Source organism: Trichechus manatus, unplaced genomic scaffold (genome assembly GCF_000243295.1).
Source record: "Trichechus manatus latirostris isolate Lorelei unplaced genomic scaffold, TriManLat1.0 scaffold00126, whole genome shotgun sequence".
In the NCBI taxonomy this organism is placed as follows: Eukaryota; Metazoa; Chordata; class Mammalia; order Sirenia; family Trichechidae; genus Trichechus; species Trichechus manatus.
Genome location: NW_004444062.1, coordinates 3,711,981 through 3,737,160, shown reverse-complemented (window position 1 = coordinate 3,737,160; position 25,180 = coordinate 3,711,981). Strand labels below are relative to the sequence as shown.

General features: G+C 39.7%; 2 protein-coding genes across 5 annotated transcripts in view; one reads left to right on the top strand and one right to left on the bottom strand.

The window, feature by feature from the left end:
- Positions 1-11,542, top strand: part of NSUN7 (NOP2/Sun RNA methyltransferase family member 7) — an 82,508-nt gene extending 70,966 nt beyond the window's left edge. For 3 of the 4 annotated variants that reach the window (XM_023738916.1, XM_023738917.1, XM_004384681.2), the window contains 2 exons: positions 4,456-4,579; positions 5,049-11,542. In XM_023738916.1, the coding sequence (XP_023594684.1) occupies positions 4,456-4,579; positions 5,049-5,675 (751 nt within the window). In that variant the 3' untranslated portion in view covers positions 5,676-11,542. The remainder of the gene's footprint in view (positions 1-4,455; positions 4,580-5,048) is intronic. The other variant, XM_023738918.1, reaches the window with a different exon arrangement.
- Positions 11,543-11,682: 140 nt separating this feature from the next.
- The window catches only part of APBB2 (amyloid beta precursor protein binding family B member 2), a 196,740-nt gene continuing 183,242 nt past the window's right edge, over positions 11,683-25,180 (bottom strand). Inside the window, exons 7-12 of the mRNA XM_023738919.1 lie at positions 22,510-22,624; positions 20,497-20,584; positions 19,733-19,816; positions 18,363-18,478; positions 16,416-16,595; positions 11,683-12,645 (exon numbers count right to left, since the gene is read on the bottom strand). Of these exons, the coding sequence (XP_023594687.1) occupies positions 12,478-12,645; positions 16,416-16,595; positions 18,363-18,478; positions 19,733-19,816; positions 20,497-20,584; positions 22,510-22,624 (751 nt within the window). The 3' untranslated portion in view covers positions 11,683-12,477. The remainder of the gene's footprint in view (positions 12,646-16,415; positions 16,596-18,362; positions 18,479-19,732; positions 19,817-20,496; positions 20,585-22,509; positions 22,625-25,180) is intronic.

Below are 25,180 nucleotides of genomic sequence, written 5' to 3'. Positions count from 1 at the left end.
GATTGAAATAGCAAATGTTTTGTCACATATATATTTACCACAATAAAACAAAGAAAAGAAAAAAAATACACATTTTGACCTAGAAATTCCACACTTAGGAATCTGTCTCATAGAAATAAAAACACCAATAAATACAGATACATGGATTAAAAAAAGTTCTTTGCTTTTGTTCATTCTGTTTGGTATTTGGGGGGTGGGGATTCTTAAGGCTGTATTTCCTGTTCTCTTTGAAAGACTTTTCTCATGGTGTGTTGGTCAGCCAGGTTTTGTAAGCCCCTGCAGGTTTTTTGACACATCTTGAAAATAAATTCCAAGAGGATGGTACACCTCCCATTTGGATGTGTCATGCCTATCTACAGCCTTTTGAATTTTCTTTCAATAAATACACGTTTAACCTTGGCCCAAGCAATGAATAAGCAAAGTTTGAGACCCCAAATGGTAATCGTGTTGGCTCCCTCCTTCTGTTAGCACCCTTGATCAGGAATCAAAGTTACTTCACAACAGTGTGCATTTGGTTTTACTAGAATTCAGTTCTTATGTAACTGTTCAGTGAAATGGGCCATGAGCATAAAATTTATTTGAAATAATTTTATGTAGGGGTAATTTATGTAAAGATTTCCCATGGCCATTGAGTTGATTCCAACTCACTGTGACCCTGTAGGATGGAGTAGAACTTCTCTGTAGGGTTTCCAAGGCTGTAAATCTTTACAGAAGCAAACTGCTACATCTTTCTCCTGTGGAGCGCCTGGTGGGTTTCAACCACCGATTTTTCAGTTAGCAGCTAAGCACTTAACCACTGCACTACGAGGGCTCTCTGTAAAGATTACAGCCAAGAAAACCCTATGAACAGTTCTACTCCGCACATGTAGGGTCGCCATGAATCGAAATCAACTCAATAACAATGGGTTTGGTTTGGGTTTTGGTTATTGCTGTTTTTAAAGAAACAGCATATATGTAGCTAACATATGTAATAAACTTACTAAACGTATTTATTGAGTACCTACTATGTAGCAGGCACTCTTCTAGATGCTAGGAATATTTTGGATTAAAACCAACAAAAATCCCAACCTTCGTATTTACAATATAAATACAAACCAAATTGATAAGCAATAATTATTTTTAGAGTATCCTTTCCCTAATATGTAAGTGAATTTTTTTATGATTTTCATTTATGTAGACAGCAAGCATATATAAATAGATCTCAGAAATTCAGTTAGCTGGTTACAAGGCTTGGAGAGAGGAGACACTAACTCTCTTGCTTTTAGGACCTACACAGCTATTAACATTTCAGCTTGTTGTTAGTGGCTGTTGAGTCGATTCTGACTCTTGGTGACCCTACATGTATAGCATAGAACTGCTCCATAGGGTTTTCAAGGCTGTAAGCTTTTGGAAGTAGATCACCAGGCCTTGTCTTCCAAGGTGCCTCTAGGTGGGTTCAAATGGCTAACCTTTTGGCTAGTAGTGGAGTGCTTAACTCTTTGCGCCACCCAGCTTTGTTCAGCATAAACATTATTAAACACCACCATGTGCCAGACTCTTGGAATGTCATTCGGGGGTCATGTATGTCTGCCCCCATCCTAAGTAACCTCTGTATCCCCTTACTTGCCTGATGCCCCAGCCATCTGGAAATATACATGCTATACCCTGAACATGTATTTCAGTGACCCTTGTGCTTTTGTTCATGCTTGTCTAGAATCACCTTCTTTACCTTATTGGAAATCTACTTATTCTTCAAGACATAGCACCAATGCCATTCCTCTGTGAAATTTTCATATTTGGTGTCTCCATGGGCAGAATTAATTGTAATTTTTTTTCTGCTTGCTTCATCATTCTTATTTGGTGTTTTTTATATTATTGTAAGTCTATTAGTTTCTCCAATGAAACTGTAAACTAAGAGAATTAACTATGTTTTATTTCTGTGCTTTGCACATAGTAGGCAAATAATAAATCAGTAAGTAAGTATAAAATATTTTTTCTAGCTTTTTTTTCTTTAACTTGCAAAACATAGCCAAACTTTATTACCATGAATAAGTCAGGTAGCTTCTACCATAATGAGGGCATAGAAGAATATGTCTAAATTCAGGGCCTTCTCTGGAGTTTTTTTTTTTTTTAATTGAGTTAAAATATATATAACAAATCATTTGCCATTTTAACCATTTTTATGTGTGCAATTCAGTGACATTAATTACATTCACCATATTGGGCAGCTATCACCACTGTCTGTTTCCAAATTTTTCATCACCCTTAACAGAAACTCAGTGCCCCTTAAACAATTACTCCCTCTCTTCCCCTCCCATCACCCTGGTTGTTGTTGTTAGGTGCCGTCAAGTGGGTTCCGACTCATAGCGACCCTTTGTACAACAGAATAAAACACCACCTGGTCCTTCGCCATTCTCGCAGTCGTTGCCATGCTTGAGCTCATTGTTGCAGCCACTGTGTCAATCCATCTCGTCGAGGGTCTTCCTCTTTTTCGCTGACCCTCTACTCTACCAAGCATGATGTCCTTTTCCAGGGACTGATCCCTCCTGATAACATGTCCAAACTATGTGAGATAAAGCCTCGCCATCCTTGCTTCTAATGAGCATTCTGACTGTACTTCTTCCAAGACAGATTTTGTTCATTCTTCTGGCAGTCCATGATATATTCAAAGGCATCGATTCAAAGGCATCCATTCTTCTTTGTTCTTCCTTATTTATTGTCCAGCTTTCACATGCATATGAGGTGACTGAAAACACCATAGCTTGAATCCAGCGTACCTTAGTCCTTAAAGAGACATCTTTGCTTTTTAACATTTTAGAGAGATCTTTGCAGCAGATTTGCCCAATGCAGCGTGTCATTTGATTTCCTGACTGCTGCTTCCATGAATGTTGCTTGTGGATCCAAGTAAAGTGAAATCCTTGGCATTGTCTTTTCTCCGTTTATCATGATGTTGCTTATTTGTCAAGTTGTGAGGATTTTTGTTTTCTTGATTTTGAGGTGTAATCCATACTGAAGGCTGTGTCTTTGATCACGAGTAAGTGCTTCGAGTCCTCTTCACTTTCAGCAAGCAAGGTAGTGTATCACAGGTTGTTAACAAATCTTCCAATCTTGATGACCTGTTCTTCTTCATATAGTCCAGCTTCTCGGATTATTTGCTCAGCATACAGGTTGAATAAGTATGGTGAAAGGATACAACCCTGACATACATCTTTCCTGGCTTTAAACCCTACCACCCCTGGTAACCACTAATAAACATTGGTCTGTATGGGTTGGCCTAGTCTTGATATTTCATGTAAGTGGGATCATATATTTGTCCCTTTTTGTCTGACTTAATTCACTCAGCAGAATGTTTTCAAAGTTCATCCATGTCGTAGCATGTATTAGAACTTCATTTCTCTTTATGGCTGAATAATATTCCATTGTATGGATTTACCACATTTTGTTTATCCATTCATCTGTTAATGGACACTTGAATTGTTTCCACCTGTTGGCTATTGTGAATAATGCTGCAGTGAACATTAGTGTACAATATCTCTTTGCACCCCTGCTTTCAAGTCTTTTGGGTACATAACTAGGAATTGAATTGCTGTGTCATATGGTAATTCTGTGTTTAACTTTTTGAGGAACCATCAAATTATTTTCCACAGCAGCTGCACCATTTTAGATCCCCACAACAATGGATGAGGGTTCCAATTTCTCCACATCCTCACCAGTACTGGTTTTTGATAATAACCTAACATTCTAATTCATGTGGAATAGTGTTTCATTGCTTTGCCTTATTATATTGTAATTCTAAAAGCATAGAAATATAAGAATTAGAATTATATTCATGAACTACTTTATTATTAAATGAAAAATTAAATGTTAAATATAAAAACCAAAATTTTACTTTAAACTTATTAATGATTAAAGATTTTTATATTTCTGACAAAATATTTTCTTTGTTATCTACTTCCTTGAACAATACATAGCTCATCCATTAATACTCAAAAAGTGATTGGGAAGAGTAATGTAGTGAAAATGATAGGCCATATTTTTCTATTGTAATTGTGTAAAAAGTAACAAAAAGAAGGAAATCATATCTTTTGTATTTTGACAATGTGTGGAAGTACAGGAATTTTTGGATTATACCTTTACGATTACCGTATATATTTATCTGTTTTGATAATGGAAGCCTTTTGTTAACATGTTAGTGACTTGGAGAAGGGAAGATTTTAATTTGTTGAAAGGTTGTTATACTTGGCAGAGTTGTTTAAAGATGATTTGGGAAGTGCAATAAATTATGAATAAATATGAATTATTAGAGCTTTTAATTTATAGTAGTATTTTGAGAAGGACAGCTTTTACTGTTACTTGGAATTTTTGTTTAAATGATTGGAAAAACATAATAGATGAAAATTTAGTTGCAACTTACTCTTTCTCCATTGGCAAATGAGCTATTCTAACTATGACAGTGTTTATTCATATCTACTGTAGGCTCAGTCCTCCTGTTCTTCCGCTGTGCTCCTTAAAGGAAATACATTTGTCTACTGATAAATTTTTCAGGATGGAACCATCTGAAATTACCAATGGTTGTTTTCTTTCTATTCTAACAAGGGAGGTAAGGAAAAAAAAAAAATCCCAATCCATGTAATACTTGGAATTAAGAAACAACAAAGCCTCATAAAAGAAACCCAGGAACTTTTTAGCCACCTTTTAATGGTGTGCATATTTCATAAATAGCTAAAGGATAGGAAAAATGATATTATTGTATGGCAAATAATCAGTTATCTTTATATATCTCCATTGCTTGCCCTTCTCCACCTCTCTAAGCATTTTGTTAACATCTAGTGCATTTTACCTCACACATAAGAAGTAAGCTATGTATTTTATTTTTTTCCTATGAGACTTACAGTTAAGTACAAAAAAATGTCATTTGCTGAGGCTTGTGAGATATATTAGGGACTAAGTTCTAAAAACTGTTTATTTTAGTATAACAAAAATACTGTTATTTTTATGAAACATTGATATTTATAATATACATAATAATAGTTAACTTCCACATTTATTAATTGCTTCTTTAATTGTAGCGGGACCCATCTGAGACAGTGTCTGTGAAAGATGTTTTGGCCCGTGCTGCAGCAAAGGGTCTCCTGGATGGGATTGAGTTGGGTAAATCATCAAAACGCGAGAAGAAGAAGAAAAAATCAAAAACATCATTGCCAAAAGCTTCCACTAATGATAACTGCATCCAAATGAGAATTGCTGAGTTCCTGAATCGAGAAGCTAAAGCAAATGCTAATCAATCAGAGACAGTAACAACGAAAACACCTCTTCCACAGAAAAACACAACTCAAGTGGGTGCTTCCTCACAGATCAGAAAAGCCATCAAGCCTACCACCAATGCTTTAGTGCCCACATTTATGAAGAACTCATCTCTGTCCAGACCATGTGAGCGGCAAACAAACTTCGTACGACCTCGACCAGAAGATAAAATGGTTGCCCTCAAACCCGTGGAGATTGTTTTGCCTCCAGTAATGATGCCATTTTCAAGTCCCCAGGGGATCGGATCAACTCAACATTGTTGCTATCGCTGGGTTGCACCGAAGCCTCTTGTGCCCGCCTGCCTTCCCACACCTTCAATATCCCGAAAAGGAGAAAAGCCGAAAGAAAACTCACCTCCCTCCCTGCCCGGGCATCGTCGACCGTGGCTTTGACTGCCTCGATTTTGTTACAAGGATTAAGAGCGGCTGACTGCTTTTTTCAAAGTCTGACATTTCTCTGAAGGCTAAACATCCCTAAACAAGATACTCATGGTCACTTAGTATCTTCTAAATGTGACATTACCTTCAGAGAAGTAAGACAAGTGAGAAGCAGTAATGTGTGAGATTAAGCAAGGCAGAATTCAGGAATTTCAGTGGCTCAGTGCTGGTGCCGTTTTAGAATGTCACTTGTACTCAGCGTCAGTTTTTAACATTCCTGTTAACTTTCAGTCTGAACTTAACACACCAGAGTTTTTAAAGAAAGCTGCAACACTTTTTTTTCTTCTGAAGAAAAACACTTGCTGCCTTATGACATGCTTCTTTTCAAACTTAATTTGCGAGGAAATTTATTAGAAAGCATAGCTATGGAAAAGATGCGGCCCTCTCCCACTAACTTCAGATTGCTCTTCAGCATCCAGTCAGTTGTAGTTTAACATTTTCAATCACTATCAAGGTTGATTTTTTTTTTTTTTTAAATCCAAGTATTCTTTAAACAGAGCATGACACGAGGTTTTGTAATGTGACCAAGGTTGAGTATGAGTAGGAAGAACAGGGAATTCCAGAGTTCCAGGAGTGGGAAGCTCAGATGTCCATTTACAGAGTGAAGACTGTTTCTCACAGGAAAACTTCTAGGATCCTGAGTAGAGTTGAACATAATCAGCTCTCCCTTCTGACCATTTATGCCAAATACTGTTGTAAAAAATGACTGAAAGCAAATCTCCATCTAAATATTAATAATTCTGAGGAAGAGGCAAAACTGTTGAATACAAGTGACACATACTGTTGAAGAAAACCATAAAAATTCTGATTTTATGTGAAGATTAGGTGATACAGTAAAATGAACAAGTCATTTCCAATTGCAAACAGTAATAACTTTGGCAAATCATTTCTGATGCTCAGTCTATTCAAATACATTGCAGCAGTATGTTAATTATATTAAAAGTGAATTCATCTTCAATGTACTATCAATGGCCTACCAAGAATTAGTATGATTATCATTTCTGGGTCTACTGACTTTTTTCATCATGCCAACAGAAATTGTTTGACATTAAATTGAGTAAGTTACAACTATAAATCTTACTGTTTAAAAAAAAATAGACACATAAAGTTCAAATTTTCAGAATTCAGTTGTATCAAACAATGTGTGAATTCCTAAATGTTCAATTCAGGTAGCATGATTTTAGCAGAATATTACCTTCTTCAAGATGAATATTTAGGTCTGTTTCAGCCTCTAATGTCCTTTCTTTTCTCACTTAAAGTGAGGATTAAAAAAAGAATGGTGAATTTCATTTTAATAGTAATAAATTATTTTAGTGAAAGATTTACATTATAGGTAAAATGTGTCAGTGAAGAAAGGAAACAAAACTTTTTTATACTTGAATGAGGCTTATTATACTCTCAAAAGAATTATTCATATGTTAATTATGACTTTTTAGAAAAGTACATGTTTTAAATGTTCATCTTATTTTACTAATTTCAAAAATGAAAACTATGTAGCTCTTTGCTGTAAAAATTATAGTACATGTTTCATCCTCTTACTCCCACCCAAATCTCTATCTGGTTAGAATGTTCCATGCATCTGGGAGTCTAGTGCAGCTTAATTTAACATTGTTCAGTAAAGATATTTTATATCCCAGGACTATTTTGTCCTCTTCCTGACACTCTATCCCTGCCCCAAGCTGAAGAATTCCATTGTCTAAAAGTAGCAGGTCTGAGATTTTTATTTACAAGTGTATTTTCTGTGATAAGTTATAAAAAGAAAACTCACTATGAAGTAGTTCAGGGTACTTTTCTGATCTCTATAGCAGCATACGATTGCTGTTGTGTGACAACTTATAGCCACTGGTTTTCAGTATCTCATGTCTCTTGGCACTATTTTTCTCCTTAGACATTTATGGAAGATTCTGAATTAAACCATTTCTTAATTAAGCCTGCAGTTTTTTCCTTTGAAAATATGCTAATAAGGGCATGATCAATTATTTAATACTTTAGTAAAAAGGGAAACATACTTTGGATAAAAGCAATATGAGAATTCTAGTGAAGGAAAATATTGATCACATTGAGATTTTTTTGTTTAGCATTTTACTTTTCTTGAGCTCCTTAGAGAAAACTGCTACAAAAATTTAATAGTATTGGTATTTAGATACTGATAGAAAATTTGGATTTTAATCTGAAATTATTTGCCACTATATATAATACTTGAAACCAAAATAATTTTGTTCTTATTATTTCCTTCAGTTACTGCCTTGATAGAGTAAAAGAGGTAAACAAGTGGGGGAAATGTAAGATGAATAAAAACTGGCTACATACTTTAAATTCTAATTGATCTTCCATGTCTCACACTTACTCTAGCTTCAACTCATTTATTTTTCTAGTTGCCTCTCATTTTGGATTTAGTGCCTGTACAACTCTTATCTGTCATTCTTTGATGTCAGGTTCTTAAAGGAAATGAAAGACATACATAAATTTCTTAACTCTAGAAAGATTGCTTACAAAAGACTTGAGTTGGGTGACTAAATAGCTGTGTCTGCGTTGCCAGCTGCCCTTCCTTAGCACCAAATAAGGACAGTGTGATGTATTACTCAAAATTTAAATGGTTACTTTCTAGTTCTTACCAGGTAGAAATAAGCAATAACTAATTAAAGGCAGAATTTTACATTACTAACATGATTTCTGAAGTTTAATTTGAGGTAGGTGTAATTTAAAAATAAAACAGCTAGCGTGGAGACTCTAAATTTATTCATACTTCTATTCCTTACATGCATGACTGGATGCCAGATAAATGAGCCAAACGTTTTATGTAGCTAAGTTTATTCTCATAACATATTACATTTAAATGTGTAAAAGTGGTCAACAGCGAAAGGGGCAAAAAGAAAAGCAAATCATTTTTTCGGGATAAATAGCTGCTTTGGATGGCTTAGGGTGCTCTAACCGGTAAAGTAAGAGCAAGTATTTTTCCCTAAGCTGAAGTAAGTTAAACTTTGTTTAATTGGCTGTGTAACACACATCAGCCATGTTGTATTATTACGCTAAGCCTGGCAAACAGAGAGCTAATGGTTATATTAAATTGTACTAGTATCAGTTAGGGAAATGTTGCTTATGAAACCTTGAATTTGTATTGCAATGCTTATGAAACAATTGTCGTAGAGGAAGAGGAAAGAAAGATTTAGGATTTCTAGTAAATGACCCTGTGCAGAAGAGTATTATAACTGGTCATCTTAAAATCACAAATTTTAAATAAAGTAGCAGTGCCAACAGTTCATCACCAAGAACTTGTTTTAATGGAAATGGGTCTAATGTCCCTTCATGCATTAAGACAGATAAACAAAAAATAATGTTCCTAATTAGCTATGGGTGATCTTACATCCAGGTGGAAACCAAGGTCATGTGGACATGTATATCTGTTAGATGAAGTCACACTTGTTGTGAAGGATATAAAAATGAAGCACCAAGCAGTGCTTTAGTTTGCAAAGTAAAGTTTTTAGCCATAGGCTTGTTGGCTAGTCCCCTTGACGTTGTCAAGGAGCTCATAAATGAGGTGGCAAGTCTGCGTCTATCTAGCCGCTTTTAAAAAATAAAAGGAACTTTAAACATTTTGCCTTTTCTTCTACATATTCCAATAAAAATGTGATTATAGATCATTAGAAAACCACCTTTTAGGCAATGTATAGTTCACTGAGATTACTTAGACCTGGATACATTGCAAGATAATATCCAGTAAAGATAATACATTAACACAATAATGCAGTATATTTCCGTAAAAATAGAATAAATAAAATAAAAATATTTTAAGCTGTATTTATCAGGTTAATTAAAAAAAATGATACGACATACAAGGCATAGTGAACATGGCTGCCTGTTTACCGAAATCAGATACAAAGAATGCATAGATAACTGAAGTGTCACTACAATATTGGGTAAAACATTGGCATCCTTTCACAAACAAATACACACATACTTTCATACATACTTTTTGGCCATGGCAGAAAGTGTCTGAACATACTGTTTAACATAACTTTACAAAATAAATTTGCATTTAGTATGCAAAGCTATTTTCAAAACAAAATATCTGCAGTAAAATTTTCAATATGTAAAGGCTATCATTCATCTTAATGCATCCTATAATTGCATATATAAATCAGTGTGCTACTTAAAGCTAGCTCAGTATTCTTGATCCTGAAAACAAACAAATGTATGCCTTAAAAAATGAACAGGGGGTAGAAATTTCCAGTATAAAAGTGGATTATTTGTTCAGAACTTTGAAAGTTATCACATTAAAACTTTTCACTGTGGAAATCAAGATTAAAGATCATCATGACTGAATTTTGAACAGCTTTTCAAAGGGCACAGTCAGGATTTTCTTAATGTAAAAATTTTCTAGGATGGCACTGGTTATTTCAGATAGAATGGTGTCTCAGTTGTTGAGAAATATAATGCATTTCTGAAGTAGCATCGTTTTTGTCATAACACTAGGGGCAAACAATTCCTGGGTGGTGTAAATGGTTAACATGTTTGGCTGCTAACGAAAAGGTTGGAGGTCCAGGTTCATTCATAGGTGCCTTGGAAGAAAGGACTGGTGATCTACTTCTGAAAAATCAGCCATTGAAAACCCTAGGGAACACAGTTCTACTCTGATACCCATGGGGTCGCCATGAGTTGGAATTGACTTGATGACAACTGGTTAACTACCCACCCCCGAGAAAATGAATTGTGAGCGGGGACAGCAGGGAGGAGCACGCCTTTTCATTCCATCATGTTCTCTGGCAGGCAGGTACCATGAATTAAGAATATCTCTATCACAAGTAACATTATCTCTGGAAAATCTCATAGGTTGAGCAGGCTGTACTGAATACAGAATACTGTCCTTTAAAACACACTGTAGGAAAAATGTTCTGGACTGAGAGAGGGCAATGGTTTTTATAATACCACTGCATGAATAATTTGGACATATTTCCCCACTTAACATGGGGAATTCTAAGACTGCCTGACAATGAATATTTCCATACCTACTCTTTGTACCTACCCAGAGTCATTTTGGAAAGGCTCTTCTGGACTGATGTGGAAGAAGCATATCACACTCAGAACTGGGAGTTGGGAAGCTTGGGTCCTGGTCCTGGTTCTAACTTTAGCAAGCTCTTGGGCCAAATGATTTAGCCTCATGGTACTTCATTAGTTTCATTTCTCAAATGTATTTAGTCCCTTCTCTACCTTATAAGGCTCAAATGTGATAAGAATGTGGAAATCATTTTTGAGAAGTACATAGCAGTGTCTAAATGTAAAGCATTACTTTTATAACTGGATGTTTCAAAACACTAATTGTGACATTAAAAAGTGAAAGAGACAACTAATATTTAAGTTGATCTCCTTAGCAACTTTCTTTTAAAATAACAATGTCAACAGGAGTCTGAATTTATCTTTATAGCTAAGTTTCATATCTACAAAGAAAGAAGCAAGAAAGCGCTACTTTGGGGAAACTTACTAAATAGTCCATTGTTCCTATGCATATTTTGCTATGATATGAAATTTTAAAAACCTGAAAATAAAATGGAAAGCATACAAATTTAAAAATATATCTAATAGAGTCCAACAAATTCTAATATTAAATATATAAATTCAAGAAAGGTTCACCTTAATGAAGTTTGTTGCCATGGACTATACATGATGGACATACAGCTTTCTGGGCAAAATGCATTGTATTAAGATTGGGCTAGTGCAGAATGCTAGCAGAACAGGAGGTGGTCTAACAAAAATAATGTAGTGGTGGATCTCTAAAATAACTGTGTACAACCTAAGTATAAATGACGTTTCCTCAACTCCAAACTGCAAATTGGCTAATCATCAAACTAAGAATGAAAGGTTTACGAGGAGTATTTCAGTTTACTGCTGTTTATGTAGAAAATGGCCATAGTGAACTATAATTCTCTAGCTGCATTGTACAATATAAGGCAGAAGTTGAAATATATCCCACCTGAAACGCATTATGCTTTTGTTAATTTCTTTTTTTTTTTTTTAATAATCAGTTTGAAAGCCATCTGATTAGAAAGGCTATTTTCTTTGATTTTAACTCCTCAAATTTAGCATGTTTTTCACAATTTTGAAGTTTCACTTTTTTTCCAACATCCTACAAGCAGCTGTAGACATGAAATGGTGTTCATGTGTCAAAGAGCTTGTTGAGGAAAGCTGCCAGTTGGTTTCTACATGGATGCCAACAGCCAATTTTGTCCACCAACAGGTTCAATTTTATGAAAAACTAAAACAAAACCTCATCATCCTAATTTTAAAGCAATTCACTGGTATCTCGTATGCAGTGGCTACTCCAAAGTTGAAAACAGGGCAGAGTGCTGTAGGATGTCAAAGTTGCTTGTGCCAGGTGCAGCTCAAAAAGACAGTGAAACTAACTCCGGCATCATTCACTCCAAGGACTCAGCATTAGTTCACTAGGAGGGCAGTGGCCACGTCCTTGGGTGTGTGTGTGTGTGATGTTAAGTGATGTTCACAATATTTACAATAAGAAAAAGACCTTCCACTGCTCGTGATGTAACTTACTGATAGCAAAAAAAATTATTCATGCTTCTTTTCATATCACATGATGGTGGCAAGACGAGAGAACATGCTTGTCTAACACTGTTTCGTTAAGGATAAATTCTCTGAAGACAAAGCATCAGCAACTGAATGGAAGGCCAGACGTCAGTTTGTTTTCTTTAGTGTAGCTATTCAATCTTCAGGTAAATATTACAGAATCCTTTAACATATGCAGCTATGGCATTTCTGTGACAGGGCGTTTCTGTTTCAAAGTGTCAATGAGGGATAAGACCCCTCGTTTTACATTGGTTGTGACTCTTCTGGTCATTGAGTCTGCTGGCGGAGGAGGTGGTCGAACTTTCTGTGAAGGCGGCCTGGCTACCAAGCACTTCTGGTATCGTAACTGAAATAAAACAAAAAATGGTCTATAGTAGTTAATTACATAACATCTCTTCTTATTTAATGACTTTAATTAATCACAAATACATTTATTCCTAAAAGTTAAAGACCTAGATCCTAAACGTAAATCCAGGAGTTTATTTTTTTTAATGTAGGTGTTTTAAATTCTTATAAAAGATCATTAGGCTCAACAAGGTGTTTTGGCCTTTGACATCCTTGTCTTCCATCCATCTCCAACCTCTGCTTGGTCTCTATATTGATAGGCTGCAATTAATATGCCTCATAATCAAAGAGCCAATGAAAACAAAAAGGGTGGGGAGAGATGGTGTTAATTAAATTTTTCATCAGGCACATAGGTCTAAACAAGTGGTCGTGGCTAACTGAGAGCACGGTAGAAAGGGCCTACTTTGAATCTAGGAGCTACCCCTTGTGAACCTATGACCCCAAGCAACTTACTAAACCTCTCAGAGCTTCAGTTTCTTCAACTGTAAAGTGGTCTAGGAGGAATGGCGGCCTTTACGGAGGGTGTTATGATTAAATAACAAATGGTTGTAGAATGCCTGAAACAGGACTAGCATGCAGAGGCATTTATAATAGAAAAGAATGATGACTTAACGTTTCAGGATACATTTTGTATACAAGTCTAAATCCTAATGGATTCATGAAAAAAAAAAAAATCCATTAGCATTAGCCCCACAGAACATTTCTTTCCTTCAGAAATAAAACAATACAATCTGCTTTTTCTTGAAGATAAATTTTAACCTTTTAATTTTAAAAAAATTACTTATCAAATTTTTTTCTAATCCAAGCCTTTAAGATAACTCCATGGCTGATTTTTAAAAATCAACTTAAATATTAATACATCCCTTAGTGCTGCTTAAAACATGCTGATGTTTCTCCCTAAGAAGCATAAAATGTCTATAGCTAGACTAAGGGAGAAAGATGTTCAGCTGTGTCACAATGTTCTATCATACTCTGCAGGCCACAAAACTGGCCCCTTTCAACTCAATCATATGGAAAAAGATTTCTTATGTCTCCTCTGTGTACAGCATCTTGCTAGGCCTGCATCACAAACAAGAACACACACATCTAAAGCATGGGTTTATAAATGGGCATGTGTGGCAACCTGGACACTGGACTTGGAATTTCAAACATTAGTTCTGTATGTCCATTGTGAATCAAAAATGTACCTGATGGATGGGTTTCATTAAGGATCCCTCCCTGGCCTAGTCAAGTTTCACCAAAATATCTTCAGCTAGGCCTATACCACACAGTTGCAAGATACGCCTAAAAATTAAGTAGACTAAGAAGAATGTGTTAATACCATAGATAGTTCAGGTGGTATAGATTTAGAGAACCAAGCAGATCTGAATCAAGAGGAAAGCCACTGTGTTAGAAATGCCGGATTCAAAGTGGTGAAAAGGGTCTGATGTTGTCTGTCTGCCTTATACTGCACTGGCTGAGCTTCCACTGGCTGCACTAATATAATGAAGATAGGAAGCAAATGAATAAAAATGGTTTCTAAGAGAGAAAATGAGTCTGGGAATCAGAAACACACTAAAAAACCAGTGATAAAGCTAATTATTTAACTATCATCAGCATTTAAAAGGAATAATTAAGGCTGAAAACCATTTTATGACTAAAACCATCTGTTAGGATCCATCTGAATTTCATAAAATATCTAAATAATCAGCAGCATCCATTTCTGCTTGATTGAAATCTCCCCCTTTCTATTTTGTTCTCATAATCCTTTCCGTCTCAGTTTCTCATGCCTGTTAGTAGATTCATCTTGACTCTGCTACTGCCGTTGCTCCCTCCACCCAGCCCTGCTCCTTTATATTCAGGCATATTTGAGTTAATCCTGGCTTCATGGTATACTCACTAATTGAGGGGAAATTATACTAACACTAACAAAGGACAGTGGTTAAGAATGAAACAAGATAATGAATGCACAACACCAAGCTTTTTGAAGTTAATAAATGTTCCTTCCCTTCTCCCTCCCTCTCCATTTCAAAGGTGTCCTTTAAGATAAAATTGGCCATCTTTTCCTGTTCCCCACCTTTGCCATTTTGCCTTCCCATCTCAACCCTTTCCCTCTTCTTAACCTAGCCATGTACCCTATGTAAAAAGCAGACAACTCCCTCAACTGCCCTTCCATAAGCCTCTCCCTAATCTTGGATTCTTAGCACCTTCCGGCCTGTCTCAAAGGAAAGATCTCTCTAATATAGTCGGAGGCTAGGCCCCTCCTCTAGGCTCTTAACCCACCACCATTTTCTGTATGCCTCAATGACACATAGGGCTCCCACTTCAATCCAGCTTTACTGGCTCATTCCCCTCAGCTTAAAAAATGTGCATTGACGGTGGAATGTGGAGGTGACTGATGGCCTTGACCAGAGCATATTTAATGGAGTGATGGGGACAAAAGCTAGTCTGGAGTATGTTCAAGAGAAAATGGAAAGAGAAGAATTGGAGATGACAAGGAATAAAAAGGAATAAAAGTAAATCAATTGGATTTGGAACTAAGGCATATACATAGCTCAACTCTTATAATTCAGTGGCCAATTCAGGCCTCTTGGGCTTCTTGCTCTTTCAGCTCAATTCTAAGCTATTTCATTGGTTGTTAGCAAAACCTGCTTTAAATGTTATTTTAAAATTGTAAACAATGAGAAATAAAACATTTTAATTTTATTCCTTGTTAATCACCTCTGGTAAACAATTTAGGTTGAATAGGAAGGGTGTGGTAAAGTGGGTGGAAAGAGTGGAATAAAAGGTATTGGTATGAAATCTGGGTTTGCAATGTATTTCGCTGATCATTCTGTGGCTTTTGAAAAAGACATGAGATTATCATTTAATCTTTTACCGGAATTATTCAATACGTTGCATTTTTTTAAAGAACTGAGTTGATTCCAAACAGCACCAACTCATGCATGATGAACATTTTCTGATTACATATGAAACAAATTAGAGGTCAAGAACTGATAATCCTCAAATTTGTGGTTCTGAAGATCATTTTCTTTGTTTTGGATCGAATTGTTCCTTCTCCTCCCTCCCCCAATATGTGCTGGAATCCTAACTCCTATTCCTTTGGATGTAATCCTGTTTGGAAATAGGATTTTCTTTGTTATATTAATGAGGCCATACCAGTGTAGTGTGTGTCTTAAACCTAATCACTCCTGAGTGATTATAAAAAAATCAGATTAGATACAGACTGGCTCACAAACTAGAGAAGACAGGTGCCATGTGAGGATCCTCTAGGAACCAAGGAAACAAAGAACTCCCAGGGCTTCTAACAAGGAAGGAATCTACACGGCTAAAACTCTGATTTGGACTTTTAGCCTCTGGAACTGTGAGAAAATAAATCTCTGTTCTTTAAAGACACTCACTTGTGGTATTTGTGTTAGAGCAGCACTACCTAACCAAGACATACTTTTTTTTTTTCCCAAAGAAAATTTTTATCTCTACAGTTTCAGCGTCTAATAAATGTTAGGTGCTCAACAAATATTTTTTCAAGACACTCTCTAATGCGACTGAGTCTCTACAGAATCTAGCTTCAGCCAGCCTGGCTTCTTCCAGGTGTCCTGGCCTTTTGAGACGACAAACGGCTTAAATCATAATTTACCCTGTCCCTGGGAATGAGGGCGTTATAAAGTAAAGCATTAGTTTAGAAATTTGATTTTTTTTCTTTTAAAATGGTCATTCTGCTTGAATTTGTGTCAGATAAAACAAAAGCAAGGACTTGAGGGCTCAACACCTTGCTGGACCGGGATTACTCACCATGCAGGCAGCCTGGACTGCCTCGGACACGCTACCCGCATTCGGTTCACACCAGAACACGTGGCACTCAAAGCGCTGGTTCCCAGTGTCCATGATGAAGGCAAATGTGTGGACATCCTTCCCGACGCCCATGAAGGACAGGAATCGCACACGACACTCCACTAGGATTTCCTCTTCATTCTGTAAGAGAGATTGCTTAGGGTCCTGTTCTTCTCTGTGAACCAGATAATAGTCACAAACATCTTTAGATCTTAAACAAATCCTAGAATCAAGCGGAGAGTGGCAGCACATAGGAACTGGTATTAAAAAAATGCAGCTAGACTGAGTTCAGAAAGGACTTGTGCTTTTCTAGAAAGGCAACTTTTTAGATGTGTCTGGAGTGGCCCTCACTGCTGTGGGTATCTCATGCTGGCATTTCAACTTGCTCTAAACTCCACTGCCATCATGGTGTATAATGTGTGCTTGGTTGTCTTACCACTACACCAAGCCTGTGAATTCACTGTGGGTAGGAATGACACCATTTATACTTCTTACGTACCGTCTTACACAGGGCACCCCATGGCTCAAAACCCAATTGCCCAGATGAACCCACTGGAAACCCCAGAGCATAAGAGAAAAGGATCCACAGTATCACTTTTCATCCAGTTCTTACCCAAGCTAAAGAGCACATTGAACCACCTTTCTAAAATCATGTCAAACAAAAAGTCACCAAAGCAACAAAAAGTTGCCGAATTCTATTTTTTTTTTTCTTTTTAGACTGTCTCATATGAGGCAGTCTAAAGAAATGCTTGGGATTCATTCTCACAGTTATGACACCACATCCTTTGTAATGTCTGTATGCAATGCTGGAATTAGTAAGCACAACCAAAATGTCCACTTTTGGATCATTCACATCTTGTCTTAGTCAACATTCATTCAAGTCTTTGGGCACCCACTCCAGGCCAGGCCCTGTGCAATACCAATAATGGAGCAGGGAGCCAATCTGATAAGGAGCTTGCCCTCAAGGAGCTTACACAGAGACTGGGGAAGATAACCCTGTGTTGACTAATGCTATAGGAATGCTCCAGGCAGCCTCACCTAGTGTGAGGGGTCAGGAAGGTTTCTTGGAAGAAATGACGTTTAAGTGGAGCTCTGGGGGAAAGGCTGGGTAGGCAAAGCAGTGGACTACAGAAGGAAGAGCGAGTGCAAAGACCCTGCTGAAGTAGGCCAGGGCGTGGCCTGCTAGAAGGATTGAAGACACTCCAGCATGTCAGGCAGGAGGGGCAGCCAGGGCCAGTGAGCATCCTACTCTTTAAGAGGTGAACTGGGCCTGAAGGTGAAGAGCAGTTCAAGAACTTGTGGTCTTGCCATGAGTTCAAAGAGGCAGAAGAGAAAAGTGCCACACTGCCTGGATTTGAATCCTGGCCCTGCTACTTTCTAGCTGCGTGATCTTGGACAAGCTACTTAACCTCTTTGTGCCTCAGTTTCCTTAAGCACAAAATTGGGATAATTTGGGTTGAGGCTAATGCTAGTCTCTTTCAAGGACAGAACAAACCGCAGAACCTTCCATAATAGGAGTATCTCCTGCAGCCCAACCACAGACAAAACAGCCCAGTCAGTTCTGGAGCCCTGAGATTCATTAGCCAGAAAACCAAAACCCATTAGTGGGCTAGTGTCACAGCCACCTCTAGCAAAGGATTTCAATCTCTTGGGCATATAAAGAAGAAAGAATCAGGGGAATCAGAATAGATGTTTCTGAGTCCAGAGCAAAGACAAGGTGTGCACAGATCCAGACACATACAAAGGGGAAATCAATGTTTTAAAACAACGTAGGCCACTGTAATCCCAAGTAAGCACAACTCCCTAGAGGGTAAGGCTTGGCTATGTTTCTAAATTCATGGAAGATTACTGTATCTAAACCATCACTGTATCCCAGAGGGGCCGATGGCATCTACAATTCCTTCTTACTTTTTCACTGATGACAGTCACAGTAGCATCGGCCACATTCATGTTCACCGACGGCCAATCCTCCTTGTTGGATGAGGTCATAAGACTTTCTATGGCACCGTTCAGGGTATCCATTCCTGTGGATGGAAAAGATAGTTCAAAAAAGTCCTATAGCTATTTATCATTATCAAATGTGGGCCCAAATTACCTAGTAACAGTTAACACCAAGGCTTTTTTTCTAGCCCCAGGAGATACTCCAGATCAAGTTGTTCCTCAATAGGCTTTTCTGATATGAGCCTAAAGCTTCCTTTTTCATGTTTGTTCAAAAGCAAAGAAATGTCAGGGAGAAGGGTCATGAATGCCTCCAGAGATGCAAAGCGTGTGATGTCGTTTCTAATTAGACCATCTTATTCGTCTCTCTCCAAACACCCCCTGGTGTATAAACACCATCCTCAAGTATTTATACCAGTGCTCAAGCATCTGCTACCTTTTTCTAAGCCGGGAGTCTTGGGACAGAAGACCTAATAGAAGCCAGCATCTGCCGAGACACCCAGGTCTTCCTTTTCTTACTTTGTTATTTAAGTAAGACCAAATTTGGATGACACTTTTACATGAATAATATGTGCTGTTCAACAGGGCCTTTCTTAATGGGCTTTCCCACAGCCTTTTCTATCCCAGCTAAAGGCTACATTTCCCAGCTTCCCTCGCAGCTTGGAATGGCCAAGCAACAAAGTTCTGTCACTGGGATGTGAGCTGATTGTTGTGTGTGATTCTTCTGGGTTACACCCCTTACAAGGAAAGCAGGAGGGCTCCCTCAGTCCTTTCTCCTGGTCTACCAGCTGACTGGAGCTGAAGCAGGTGGCCTGGCCCCAGAGATGGAAGTCCCAAGTTGAGAATGGAGCCCCGGATTGTGAATCTCTGGATTGTTAGGTGACCCAACGAGAAATTCATGTCTATCTTGTTTAAGTCCCTGTATTCTCAGTGGAGCAAACAGTTCAGCACTCGGCTGCTAACCAAAAGGTGGGAGGTTTGAGTCCACCCAGAGGCAGCTCAGAAGAAAGGTCTGATGATTTGAAAAATCAGCCACTGAAAACCCAATGGAGCACAGGTCTACTCTGACACACATGGGATCGCCATGAGTTGGAATTGATTCGGCAGCAACTGTTTTTTTTTTTTTGTATTCTGGGCATCGCACACCAAGGAGCTTAGCATGTCCTCTATTACTCTTTTGATCAGGATTGTTTACGTGTTCTTGCTGTGACAGTGCAAGGGCCTGATTCAAGACGAAGCAAGGGAGTAAAGCACGAGACCCCACCCTCTCGGTAGGGCGAACACCTCCCATGAGCTCCCAAACGCTTGCAAAGTGGAAAGACAATAACTGCTTTACATACCAACTGGTTTATCTACAGGTAGCATGCCCAAGTACTGCACGTGGAACTTCTGGACCAGCTCCATCTTTGGTGTTGGGAAATCTACTACAGGGAACAAAAGCAATACATCTTTCTTAGTGGTTCCAATGCACATGTGAAAAACAGCCATCACTGTGCCACCTGAAATGCCCAGGACACCACCTGTGTCACAATGTCCCATTTGTCTGGAGGTGAATGTGGCAATTGTTCTATAAGAATAGCATGTCTTACTCCAGGCATCCGGGGCTGCTGTCAAACAGTCATTCAACTTTCATTTCTAGGGAGGAAAGCATTTGAAAGCAGAAGCTAGAATCTATGTGTTAAAGCCATTACTGTCTCTTTGATGTGTGCTAAGTAACAGCTTTTGATGTTCTATTTATTAGGTGTGGTTGATGTGTGGAGAAAATTTAATCACAAAGCACAGTTAGAGAAATGGGGAAAACAACTAGAGAAAGCCCCCAAAAGCCATCCCTTCACTGGGGCTGCCCATGAGTGATAAAACCCTAAAGACAATATTCTTTCATCATGTCCAACAACAGCAAAAAATCACCCTGGGGCTTCGTGCCTCATCCTACTGACACAAAATCCTATGCCACTGTAGGACCCAGAGTGGCTGCTCGACACGGGCTTGCTGAATTGGACATGCTTCTTAGGGAGAAGGGTAACACCAAGGAACCTCGAGACACTTCCATTCTGGACTAGGACTGATAGTGGCACAATAAAGAGAGAAGCTGCCGCCACCCTACCTTGCAAAGGAACGTCAAGATTCACATTGGTTCTTTCCTGTAAGGAATTGCAGGCCAAGGCTTTGGCATTCTTCCGTTCGGCCATAATCTAAAGACGAAGACAACGCACAGCTTTGGTTCATGTTATAGGAGCCGTGTCTTCAGCTACTCCAGCTCCAATGTCTGAGCTGATTTCACTTCCAATTTAAATAAGCTTTAGTCTACTGCCTGATCTCCCATCCTCCGTATCTCTGGGCTACCGATTTTATTAAAATATTGTGGTCATCTTCTCCAGGAATAATATGTAAATGATTATTCCTCAGACAAACACAAGCTTTATAAGGGCAAGGGTTCTTTACTGTTTTGGCCTCTGCTGTATCCTCAGTGCTTAGAATAGTGCTTGGCACGCAAATGGCACTCAATTATATTTGTTGTGTGAGTAAACGAAAAATGAAACCTGGTGAGTTCGCTCAACACTGCAAATGGTAGCAAAAGGTGCAGCCAGGTCCCAGACCCATCACCGCTGGAATACACGTGGTGATCTCTAGACCAGCACCCATCCTGCACACCCCTGTGACGTCGTTCAGAGCAACAAACTGTTGAGCTATTCCATTTTGGGGCTGGGGACAGCTCTCTGCCTCTACCCCTCCTGTGGGCTCTGTGGCTTCCACCTGCTGCTCCTGCTGCTCAGATAACAGGAGGATTTGTGAGAATGAGGCTGGGGTCAGACATCAGCCTGAAACCAGAAAGGTGACATTCAACAAGATGATGGTAAGGTCCTGTGTTTATCTTTGGTAAATTAAGCAAGTATAGGGAGAGGAAAGGCCTGCTGAAGGAAGTTGGGATGACAGTGTCCTGGAGGGTTGCTTGACCACCATCTGAACACACACCAGTAGGTGACACGGTTGCCGAAAACCTCAAAAATCCCAACACTGTACTCTTGAAGGTCCAGGGAGAGAGCAGCCATGGTCTAGTCTTGGCCTTGGCTGACTCACTTTGGGAATATTGTGTCCATCTGGCAGGAACAACCGTGGTGTGCCCACAAGAGGGTGGTCAGGAGCAGCATGGGAACCACGTGACACAAAAAGTGGCTGCAGAGACTGGAGAATGGAGGAAATCGGAGTAGGAAGACTTGACATCCGATATTTATCGAGCACCTTTACAACATGCCAGGCACGGCACGCGGCCTCAGATGTCTGGAGGGCTGTCCAGGAAAGAGACAAACCGGAGGGATCCTCCCCTGTTGCTACAGCAGATGGCTGATCTCAAATAAATACGTGCAGATTTTGGGGAGGAAGAACTCTAACAGCCAGAGCTGCTCAACAATAGAACAGTCTCTTGAACAGTAAGAGGCCTCAGCAGTGGCAGCAAGGATGGAGATGTCTGTATTGGGAACGCTGCGGGGACGGGTTAAGGTTGGACTGGTGAAGCCCGACTGTCTGTTCTCATTCTGAGGCTCTGTGACTCGGATGAGGGAAGTGGGACCCTTACCAGCATGAGACAGTGACTACAGCCTCAAGCCTCACCTCACAGCTGGTCAGAGTTTCCTCAAGCTGACGTGTGACCTCATAAAGTTCAGTAGGTGTGCAGGGTGAAACCCAGCTGTCTGCATTCCTGCAGACACCTGTGCAGTTTCTTACAGCCTCCCCTCTTTTTCCTGTCCCCCTTTCTACCTGCTTTTACTTTCAGCTCACGTGGCCTTCCTCGGGGAAGTTGGCCTTGACTCCTTCCCCCGTTTTCCAGCTGGGCTTGGTGTACACACCTCTGCCCTGGTATTTGCTATTGTTCTGCCTTCCTCTTACACCCCCTGACTGTGTGAGGGACATTCTGTAGAGGGACTGCCCTTTAGAGCAATGCCTGCCTGACACGCAGCAAGAGTGCATTAATGACGCTGGCTGAACCATCAGCCTGCCTGCTTCTCCCCGAGCTCGATGTTCAGGTCAGTGTACCCACTTCCTGCCCTTTCATATCCCTTTACCTGCTTTAGCAGTGAGAAAAAAGACAGGTGGACCTCTGTGCCCTCACCCACCTTACCTTGGAACAGATTTCGTGGAGACTTGTGGCGATGGCTTTTGCTGGTGTGTCACATCGAAATACATGACATTTCAAAATTCTTGTATCTTTGTCTCTTGCTACATAAGCAAAATCCCTGGGCAAAGAAAATGTGTCAGTAGGTTAGAAAAGGCACCCTTTACCAGTGCATACTCTAGTTACGAAGTTAACTGAGCTAGCAGCCAGCATGTCAGTGGTAAACAGTGTATGTGTGGGTTATAAAAACAAAATCACATTTCAACAGCTACCTAACACAGAGGAATAGTTTTATATGGATCATATTAGGGATTAATTCATTTCTGAGTAAAATGACTACAGCGTTCTCCAAGTCTAGTCTCCTGAACTCTTGGAATGTCTAACAACCCTCCATGAAAACACAATTTTGCAGAAACCTTCTATCTAGTGTAGTAACAAATATTATGTTATAAATATTATGATTATAAAACAGAAAACAGGCTTGAGACAAACATGAATTTTCATGATGATACGATAAACATGGTGGTGCAATCCAAGCAAAACAATGGGCTCTGATGGGTGAACACGTGCACAGAGAATGGATCAGACCCACAGCTGCTGCAGACAGTTGACGGGCAATCACAGGGCACGCTGGCACACAGAGACGCCCAGCCTGAAATCCTATCAAAGGCGTTTGATTCTGCTCAACACTCTTATCCTCCAGATCTCAGACAGATCGCAGGGTGATGACAGCAGCAGCCTCACATCATATACTGTTAGACACCACAGTAAGTGTGCGGCTGATGCTGGATTTTGGTGTCTGTTTTACTGATGAGAAGGATATTGACTGTCACATGACTTGGCTTCAGAAAAACCATGCAACTCAACTAAACTTCTCACTGCCACAATCAGAGGACAGTGGTTTCAAGATCAAAGTGTTTATGAAAAATAAATGCCCAGATACACCCATCTGTTGATGAATCGCAATGATTTCTTTGTATCTGATGCTAAGCAAGGAGACCATGGATAGAACTACAGACGAGTTTGTTTTTATTTATTTCTATTAACATAAGAACTGGTAGCCCTTTCTAGACTATGACAGATACTTTCCCCAAGATCTCCCTGGCTTTCTTGAAAAGGCACAGGGATCTGCCTACTGGAGGCAACTGACCATCACAAACATCTGGCCAGAAAAATTGTGGGGCTAAGGAAACGGAGACTCAGTGGGCTGGCCAGAAAAGCCTGTCTTCCATCACCTTGCCAGGCCCCAGGTAGCCCCACAGTGGGGATCCTGAAGCCCAGCCTCCAGGTGAGGGGCCATCTTTACCCGCCTGCCCCACAGGTACTGTCAATGCAACCTGTCCACACCCGACCTCATTATCTGCTCTCCCCAACCTTCTCCTTTCCTTCTACCTCATATTCTAGCTCAGCTGGTGTCATCCATGCTAGACCCAGGAGACCTTCTCGACTCAACCTTCACCCTCCAGACCGAATCCCTATGTTTGACTATTTTTACCTGCCCTACCACTACTCAGGTGTTCTAGGCAGGCTTTCGCCTCCCTGCCTTTTCTCATGTTGTCTCCTCTCCATAGCCACTGTCTGGGACTCAGCTGAAGCTTATGCGGCCACCTCTGAGCCACCTGGTGGACTGAACACCTCCTCAGCACTTCTATGATTCCCTGTATACTGCATGTACCACATGGTACCATAAATGTCTCCTTAGGAGTTTTTCTTCCTCACAACTCCTTGAAGCTCCATGAAGATGATCTGGGCCTTACTCATCTCCAACACCTAGATCAGGCCTGGCCATAGTAGGTACCAATAAATGTTTGTTATCTGAGTGCTCCTTCCTTTCTTAAGCATAGGGCTTGTAGCCCGCGTCCCTATTTCCTGTTGAGAAAGCTGACCCACAATCAGCTGTGTGGACGGGCTCCATGGTGGTGGCTTGAAGGGCAGGTCTGGGTGAGGAGTTGGGCCTGACCTTTGAGAAGTGAGTACAGTAGTCTTGTTCCACACTGTGTTCTCTGAGGCCCTTCCATCTTAATTTCAATCACCATTAAGGCAATATAATACTTAAAAAAGAAATGAAGAAATGGCCTCACTTTTGGAGACCATGCTCAAGGGAAGCCCTTTTTTTTTTCCCTATAAAAATTTATACATACATTGTTATGTGACCCTAATTGCTCTCCCCATACTGTGACAGCACACTCCTCCTTTCCACCTGATTCCCCATGTCCATTCAACCAGGTCCTAACCCTCTCTGCCTTCCTGTCTCACCTCCGGACAGAAGCTGCCTGTTTAGACTCTTGTATCTACTTGAGCTAAGAGGCACACTCTTCATGAGTATCACTTTATGTCCCACAGTTCAGTCCAATTCCCTCTCTGAAGAGTTGGCCTCGGATATTGTTTTAGTTCTGGGCTGAAAAGAATCCAGGGACCATGCTTTCCAGGGTTTCTCCAGTCTCAGACCATTAAGTCTGGTCTTCTTACTAGAATTTGAGTTCTGTGTCCCACCTTTCTCCTGCTCTATCCAGGGCTCTCTATTGTGTTCCCTGTCAGGGCGGTCATTGGTAGTAGCCGGGCACTATCTAGTTCTTCTGGCCTCAAGCTGATGAAGTCTCTGGTTTATGTGGCCCTTTCTGTCTCTTGGGCTAATACTTTCCTTGTGTCTTTGGTGTTCTTCATTCTCCTTTACTCC